Source organism: Carcharhinus amblyrhynchos, chromosome 9 (assembly GCF_965287045.1).
Source record: "Carcharhinus amblyrhynchos chromosome 9, sCarAmb.v2.hapA, whole genome shotgun sequence".
NCBI classification, from domain to species: Eukaryota; Metazoa; Chordata; class Chondrichthyes; order Carcharhiniformes; family Carcharhinidae; genus Carcharhinus; species Carcharhinus amblyrhynchos.
Genome location: NC_137332.1, coordinates 25,353,667 through 25,363,059, shown reverse-complemented (window position 1 = coordinate 25,363,059; position 9,393 = coordinate 25,353,667). Strand labels below are relative to the sequence as shown.

Below are 9,393 nucleotides of genomic sequence, written 5' to 3'. Positions count from 1 at the left end.
GCATATAGTCCCACTCTTGTTGAAAGGAATATTACTGGCTATAGATGAGTACACAAGGAATAGATCCAAACTACAAGATAAAAATGGGTAATGGGGAGGAGGGAACCACAGTCTTGGAACATTCTCTGTTCCTCTGAGATAATGCCATACATTCCTTACTGCGAACTCTTTATGTTTTACTTCACGATTTCATGTGTTCTGCCCCAGTAAGAATTTGAGAGCCCTGAAGAATCTTCCTTTCCTTTCCAGAGTTTGTCACAGTTTTGTAGAGGTAATCATGCTTTCTCCATCTTCAGCACTCAATGCGTCCTACTAAAGTAAATGTTGAGTATTCATTTAGCGGAAGTCATTATTATTTGCAAATAAAATTGAATGCCTCTTCCTCGACTCCATTTTTTGGGTTCACTTGTTGAAGAAGCATATGTTTTTGACTATAAGATATTTATTATAAAAATATGCTTTCCTTGAGGATAATTCTGCATCATTTCCTTTGAAGAATGCCTTAGAAACCTCCATGTGTCCTTGGTGTGACTTTTGCCTTTTAGAAAGCTGTATATTGATATGTTTACTTTTGAAGAGCTCTGTGTCCCTTTTCCAACAAAAATACTTCACAGAAAATTGGGTTTTTTTTGCTCACAAGTCCGCACAATACAAAACTTATTGTATTCCTTTGAACAGAACAAAACCAGGTGCATTTTTCTCTTCCTAATATGGAGAGCTCTTGGCAGCATTTTCACCTGAGGGATGTCATGTACGCCTGAACTGTTAAAAGCCTATTGACACTGTTTACCTTTAGACCAGAAAACAGGTTCAGTATCAGATTCCTTTTGGTTGCTTTGCAACTTTCAACAAAGGAGAAGCGCAGACCAGAGCTATGTCTGATTCAAATCAGTTACCCCTTTGACTCAAACAAATTGATGTACAGGACCCAATCCCCCGACCCTCAAGTCCCCACCCCTTCTAATGCTCAAAGGTAGGTGCCAGCCTGTTATCTCCAAAAGAAAGTGTTGTACAGCCATGGTACCTTGCCTGGTACATTGTTCCATTGTGAATAGTCCCTGGCAACGCAGTCCATCATCCCATACATGTGCATTCAGCTGCAGAGAGCCTTTTGACTCTCTGCCACTGGTTTTGCACATCCAGAAAGGTCACATCTTCGTATTTACTTGGTCTGCAGCATGGATGGCTGATCACCTTCGCACCACTGCCGGAAAGGATCTCATTCTTTTTCAGCAGTTTGGACAATGTTAGGTCATAGTTTGAGCGGGAACGTGGACAATTTCCACTGCAGTATTTGAAAAGTACAATCTCATCTGATTTATACCCGAGTCCCAGGTCTCCAACTTTGACCCTCAAGCTATTGATATGGCATCCTTGATTGCCCTTTCTCGATTTCTTGCCTCTCTGCCTGTTTCTGCGTGAGCTGTTTGGTGGTTTTGCGCCTTGATGCGTACTCCCCGGGGATCGCTCGTAGCGGCTTCGCAGATCCTCCGCAAGCTCCTCAGGCCGGCCCGAAGTTACAGTCTCATCTGTAAGGAGGCAGAACGTTAAATTAGTACAGAATTCTGCGTTCTCATTGTTTGAAGTTACAGCATTGATACCCGCTGCACGGTTGAGTTTGTTTAGATGATTCAGGTGCTTTCTCTGCAATAATGATTAACACAGCATTATATAGAGTTAGAGGTTAAATACCGCAGATGCTGGAAATCAGAAATAAAAACAGGAAATGCTAGAAGTATTCAAGTCTGGTAGCACTTGTGGAGAGAGAACCAGAGTTAACGGGCCAGGTTTCTGCAAATTTGCGAAGTCTCCAGAATAATTTAAAAATGGTGGACAGGAGCAGATTCTGAGACTCCAGGCCCATTCCCAACACCCACAATTTTCATTGGCATGGGATAAGCCCACACTCTGAACTCCTAATCCAACCAACTCCTTGCAGTCATAGGCATCTCCTAGCTTCCCACAATGTTCATGGACTTGGGCAAGTTTCTCCATGACTCATAATTCATGTGTCTCAGAGGAGGTGAGAACCATAGACTTGCTCCAGGAACCTTTTGAAAGATAACTTCAAAAGATCTTACCCATTCTCCTCCTTATCCTTCCCATTCTAACTCATGGCACCACCTACTCCATAGCTCCTTTTAGCCCCCATGCCAACTTATGGCTCTTCCATGCCCATTCACCCAGTATATTCTGTGTACAGAATCAATGAACCCTATAACAACAATGGCATGTACGAAACTGCTTAGAAAAACCATTAAACATACTTTGAAAAAAAACAATGTTCCTAAAAGCCTATAAAAGTACCAAATAGACCATTAACACATTAATAACTGATACTTAAAGTACTTGACATCTTTTAACCTTGTGCAAATAAAGATTGAAACATTGATAAAAAACAGCAAAAATCATGCATTATAACCTCACAGAGGTATCAAACAAGCAAAGTCTACCGTTCTCCACACCTGAGTAAACAACCTCATTCACATGATCCTTTTATAGGATTCTGGGGTCACAGACTTGGCGGTTACTGGGGAGTGGATGGATGATGCTGTGGGTGAGGGTTAGGGGGGCTAAAATGTAACCAAATAACCAGGAAGAGAGGTGGCACAGTGGTTAACCCATGGATCTAGGTTCAATTCCTGGCTTGGTTCAATGTGCGTGTGTGTGTCGAGTCTGCACATTTCCCATTGTCTGCGTTGGTTTCCTCCGGGTGCTCCCACAACCTGAAAGACATGCTGGTTAGGTGCATTGTCTATGCTAAAGTCTCCCTCGGTGTACCCGAACAGCTGGAGTGTGGCGACACGGGGATTTTCACAGTAACTTCATTGCAGTGTTAACATAAGCCTACTTGGGACACAAATAAACAAATTTTGAATTTTAAAGGAGTCCCTGAGAACTGAGATGGGCCTTTTAACCAGCCACATATACACCACTGATTTGCTTCTGGGGGCAGCAGACATGACACTGTCCCACTCCCACCTCCCTGGAGTGAAAATGGAATGCAAAAAGGGCAATTTTATATTAAGGTGAGTCTGCCGAGTCAGAAACTTTCCTGATGCAAGCTACTCATTTTGGTGAAAAAAATGCAGCCCAATTTCCAGGTCAATGATTTTCCTTCAGTTCTGAGAGTTTTAGGTTTTTATTTAAAATAGACTTGTGATGAATTTGTGCACAGTAATAGACTAAGATCCAGACATTGCCACTACAAGCAAAGGTGTCACCACATAATTTATCAGTTCTAAACAGAAACTCGAGTGCTGAGTCGCTAGCTACCTGGTTATATTCACCTGAAAGCATTCTAAATCTTCGCCTGTGCTAATTTTGCTCATTCTGTATTTTTTTTTAAATAATGTTTCTCATCTCTCATTGTCCACAGACAGGATGCTTCACATGTAAGAGGGAAGAAGTCCAACTGGCCTTGGGTCCTTGCAAATGCTGTCTGAAGCTGGGAGTCATGCGGAAGCAGCCAGGGGATGGGTACTCCCTCTGAATTTAGCACAGTTCTGGTGCTAGGAACAACAATTCCAGTGCTGAGACTGACAGCAAAATGCAATTGAGTCATCGACTGCCAACTCTCCTCCATTTATAGAACTCGCAAAACAGAGAATAATGTGCAGGTGTGAAGGAAGCCAGATCCTTAGAAAGGCTTAAAATATGCAAAAGATGGAACTCACTTAAGCTACAGAGATGCGGTTGCAAATCTGTTGATATAATTACCCATTTCATAGCCAGTGGCTTCCTCTGTATCCCCACTGTTACTTTACTTCATAAGATTTTAGCGCATGGTAGATAAATCATCTGTCATGTATTCCGGCCAGAATTTTACCGGCACGTCCACCCTGATTATGGGCACGGGTAAAGCTCGGAGAATGGCATTCTCCGTTGGCCTCGGGTGGACGTACCAGTAAAATTCTGCCCTCTGTCTGCTATACGCTCCATCTTCCATTACTACCAGCGGAAATTAAAATCAGTTCTTTTTCTTCTCTTACAAATTTCAAGTTACCTTTCAGATCTTAAAACATGATGGATGGCGGCAATTTGCATGTTTTTTCTGCTATTTGCAGACCTTATAAGGTTCAGTTCGGAGGCAGGAGGAAGTAAATGCTGAACAAACACTTTTTGCAACACAATTACAAAGTGCTTTTGCCCACCCTCAAAATGTAGCCTATGCTTCATTAGTGAGGCATTTCCTAGACAGGATTGTCAATCTCTGGGTTATCGACTGGGAAGCCATGCGAAAAATAGAACAGCTAAAGAAAACGGGAAATAGGGGTCAGATGTGTATTATAGGATGTCATAACTGAACAACTTGAGAGCAGAGGTAAGATTGTGAATAGTCAGCAATGTTTTAGGATAGACTATGGTCTGACTGGCCAAATGTTTCTGGCCCTACAGAACCAAATTCCAGAAAAAAGTAACAAATGTCTTTACACTGGAACAAATGCGATTGAACAACATGGTGTTTAACGATAATAAATAGTAAACAATAAAAGGATTTGAAATAGGCAGTGGCGTAGTGGTATTGTTGCTGGACTTGTAATCCAGAGGACCAGAGTAATGCTCTGGGGCCTGGGTTTGAATCCCACCATGGCAGATGGCGAATTCAATAAAAAATCTGGAATTTAAAGTTTAATGTTGACCACAAAATTATTGTCTAAAAACCCATTTGGTTCACTAATGTCCTTTAAATCTACCATCATTACCTGCTCTGGTCTACATGTGATTCCAGATCCACAGCAATGTGGTTGACTCTGAAATATGCTTAGGGATGAACAATAAATGGTGGCCCAGCCAGTGGAGCCCCATCCCATGAACAAATATGAAAAAAAGGGAAGATACTTAACTTACAAAATGAGAAGAAGACTAGAGGAAATGTCACAAAGCAACAGTTCTAACGAATGTGGGAAACAGAATCTGAGAGAAGAGGGTCCTTCAGTCACAGGCTCTGTCTCCCTCAGGCTGCTGCTCCAGCTCCTCTCCTGACACATTCCTCCCTTCCTGTTTTTGTTGCTGCTCCTGAGATGAAGCTATGACTGAAGCAGCAGCAAATCCAGGAGATAGGAAACACATAGGGTGGGATTTTCTGGCCACGCCCACCCCAATTGTGGTGATCATAGATGGTAAACAAAAGGAAAACATGATATTAGAATCATAGAATCCCGACAGTGCAGAAGGAGGCCATTTGGCCCATCGAGCCTGCACCAACAATATCCCAGCCAGCCCCTATCCCGTAACCCCACGTATTTACCCTGCTAATCCCCCTAACCAACACATCTTGGGATGCTGAGGGGCAAGTTAGCATGACCAATCAACCTAACTCACTCATCTTTGGACTGTGGGAGGAAACTGGAGCACCCAGAGGAAACACACGCAGACATGGGGAGAACGTGCAAACTCTACACAGACAGCGACCCGAGACTGGAATTGACGCCCGTTCCCTTGTGCTGTGAGGCAGCAGTGCTAACCATTGTACCTCCATGCTGCCCCCAATTGAAAAGTTTTTTGTCTATCAATCATTTTCTCAGTATCCATCATCACATCTCTTGGTGTTCCTCCAACTCCATGCCTTTTCAATCTTGGGAACAGTTTGCACCATTATTGTGAACAACCTGAATTCTTCGTGAGGGTTAAAAGATTTAGTGATTGTCTCTAATAACTAGTTGCTACTTCTGGTATCAATGGAAACTTCCATTTCAGTCAAAGCTGCAAATACCCACTTTCCACATGTTTTCTCTTTTCTGGTTTGGAACAACTATTGCACAAGCTGTGTGTTGCCAAATAAAGGTATTACTTTGCAAAACAATTTTTTAACATATGCATTACATTTTTTAACATATGTATTAACATATGCTTAGCATATGATTTTGATCTGATTAATCTACTTGAGATCAGATGAGCTACTCTCCAGTAAATGGCTTGTCTATTTGGTACATGCGCTGTCTTATCCACCAAGAGAAAGATATCTTGAAAAAAAATGTCAACACACATACGGATGATAAAGTTATTCCGAGGCTACATTACTTTGTAAAGGGTTGATGGGAAAAAAAGTCTCCTTGAAAATCAAAAAATAGCCCTTAAGACAATCTTAAAAAGAGCTCCCCCCCAGAAAAAAACATTTTAACCTCTACTTGGGAGTCCTTGATATACTACCATGGTTAATGAATGTTGGCACTCATGATTCTTTAGCTGTTGGTTCTCAATTTAAGAAGACTAACTACCTGGAGGAGGACAGGGCTATGACCAGTGAAGGGAGAGAGTTTTCTACATATAAAGGGAAGGTCACCACAAGGCAAATCAATTTTTGTGGATCTACCAGCAGATAATTGCAGAGCTGTGCTGAAGATACTCCAAATTCAAGTTGATTGCCTTTTCTTTAAGGGAATGCTATGTAATGAAAAAGGTCCTAAAATCATCACAGAATGGTTACAGAAAAGGAGGCCATTCAGCACGACATGTCAATTCCAGCTCTATATAAGAGTTAATCAGCTAGTCCCACTCCACTGCTTTTCTCCGTTATAGTTTAAAAGGTTTACAGATGGGTACATGCTTGCAGGTGATGATGTACCACTGACATCAGTCAGTCATGCGTTAGGCTCTTGAGAGAGAGGTTGGAATACTGTGCCTAGGAGCAACATGCCTGCGCTGTAATCTATTTAGATGCAATACTAATAACATGTGTTAAGTGGCATGGTGGCACAGTAGTTAGCACTGCTATCTCACAGCGCCAGGAACCTGGGTTCGCTTGGGTCACTGTCTGTGCGGAGTCTACACATTCTCCCTGTGTCTGCATGGGTTTCCTCCAGGTGGTCCGGTTTCCTCCCACAGGCTGAAAGATGTGCTGGTTAGGTGCATTGACCATGCTAAATTCTCTCTGTGTACACGAACAGGCGCTGGACTGTGGCGACTAGGGGATTTTCACAGTAACCTCATTGCAGTGTTAATGTAGGCCTACTTGTGACACTAATAAATAGAATAAAAATAAAAAAAGTACCAATTTCTTGCTGCACAGTAGTTGAGGCACAAGGCTGGTTCACGCGCGAAAGCGCTCAAGGCTGATAGTTTAAAGTCTACCACAGTTACTCCAAATATAATTGATTACGAATTGCTCATCTCCAGTGGGGATGGGGGAAGAGGGACAGTATAAGAGTATATCTGCAATTAGGTACAATGTCAAGAGTCCAAAATGGAAGGACTGTCACAAACCACCCCAAGTCCTGAAAGTACTTTATTTTCAGAGAAGGTTAAATTAATTAAGGTTGCTTTTTTTTTTACAAACTACTTCCAATGATTCAAAAATTGATTATTTCTTTTTTACTGTTTTATGATCAATGTTCTATACTTACAATAGGCAGCAGCCCAGACAGATTGAGTTGGCAGTTCCCTGCTTTCGTCAGTATTAAGCTCCAGGGATCCTCGACTCTCAGAACTTCCTTTGCTCTCCATTGAAGTCCTATTGAAGGAAACCTTCTCCTTCTGCGCTAGTATTTCTCTGGAGTGTGGGCTGTTTACTGGAAACCAGTTCTCCTCTTGGGATGAAGCAATTGTGCTGACAATCAGGGACAGAAAGATGGCCAGGGTCCAGTAAGTAGCCTTCAAGACAAGAGTCATAACAAACAACATTTCAAAGACAAAGTCACATGGAAGCATTTCTCCTTTAACTCTCGTACGACAGTTTTCAGAACTTTGACACAAAGTGAGGCTTATTTCTAAAGGGCAAATTCAAGAAGGTTTGGAACTGCATCAAAGAAACTCAGCCGACCGCCCCCTTCAAAGCAAACCATCAGCAACAAACAGAATCCTTTGGAATTTTACTGTAGATTTGGACTGTATTATCGTATTGACATATTCACTACATTAAGCACTTTCATCAGAAGAGATTCGCAATCTGTCTGAAAGTACCAATATCTCACTGCACTGTAGTTGAGGCACGAGGCTGGTTCATGCGCGAAAGTGCTCAAGGCTGATAGTTTAAAGTCTACAACAGTTACTTGAAATACAATTGATTACGAGAAGCTCATCTCCAGTGGGGGTGGGGGAAGAGGGACAGTATAAGAGATCTGCAACATTCAGCATTGCACTGTGCATCATTACAAATTATTAGTCTCAAAGAGTTGGGTTTTTTACTAATTGCTTTTCTAGATCAGTTTCTCACCTTGCATCTTCTCAGGGGTTTTAAGGATGAATCAGCCAGGCCTCCTGAATCTATCAAATTGACTTGTCCACACACTTGCTCGCACCTGTCTAAAAAGAATAAAATTTAAGTTGAAATAAAGCTGCGCATGTCCAAGGATTCCAAGATGAGGGAGATCAGCAAAAGCATTAAACCATGCCTGTGTTCATACAGCGAATAACTGATGAGCTTGGTTTATTACTTTATGAACACTAATCTCCAGTAGAGATAGATGAGGTGTCAGATCATATGATGACAAGTAACTAAAACAAGGTTTTACATCACTTATAAACAAACCAAAGGTTATTAAACTGGAGCGGACAGATGATAATTTAAATGGGTTCAGGCAAAGGTCCATGTAACAGCAGCAGTGCCCCTAATCCATAGATCGCACTAGTTATCAAATCACTGAGCAATGCTGCCAATCCCTTCTTTAAATGGTGAACACTTCAAAACACATAAGGAAAGGGCCCTGGGCCTAACATAGTCCAGTCTAGCCAGGTAACAATTGCTAAATTTAATGCTGTCAATATAAAAAGGGGGAGTGACTGATTTTGATGACTTCTCTAATATTTCATTTCAGCTGGGTGTCGGATCTTTGCAGTACGGGAAGGAACATTATGCTTGGATTAGGATTACACAGGGATTAGCAAGCTTATAAACTGAAGAAAAACAGGCAATTCTGCAGATGGCTGACTCAAAGCCCATTAAACCATTCACTCAGCAGCGAAACCTCGACAGTAACCAAAGCAAATGAAGATACACAAGTTATGCAGGAGAGACAAAATGAAACTGTTTTAGGAATCACTGGACAAGTGTTTATGCTTCAGGGGCTAGCTTGGATTTAAGGCTAGGGTAAAGAATTCTTCAGAATAGAAGCTACCATTAGGTAATTTAAATTCACAGAGGCTTTAGACTTCTGCAAGTGCTTTGCCCCACTGGAATTTCAGCCTGCATTTACACTACAATGGCAGTGGTGGTGAAAACTATCCAGTGACTCCTGTAAAAATTGCACTCAACGGCAGGGACCAGCTTGTCTTTCATAACCTCCATGGTTACATAGCCTGCTAATGTTCACAGTCTAGGGGTCACATATGGAGAATTGACTTTTAGTGGGTGAGGCAGTTAAGTTAATGGCAGCGCATTAATCGTGAACCTTAAGAAGCGGAGTGGGGAGGAAAGAAGAGAGAGAGACCAAAGGCATGAAGAGCCACATAAGT

General features: G+C 41.9%; 1 protein-coding gene across 1 annotated transcript; it reads right to left on the bottom strand.

Annotated features, from left to right (window-relative positions):
• Positions 1 to 984: 984 nt before the first annotated feature.
• artn (artemin) lies at positions 985 to 7,456 on the bottom strand. The gene is made up of 2 exons (XM_080196517.1): positions 7,347 to 7,456; positions 985 to 1,529 (listed from the first exon to the last, which is right to left on the bottom strand). Exons 1-2 carry the CDS (start codon positions 7,444 to 7,446, stop codon positions 1,075 to 1,077), a joined length of 555 nt encoding a protein of 184 aa, XP_080052643.1. The 5' UTR covers positions 7,447 to 7,456; the 3' UTR covers positions 985 to 1,074.
• Between the last annotated feature and the right edge of the window lie 1,937 nt (positions 7,457 to 9,393).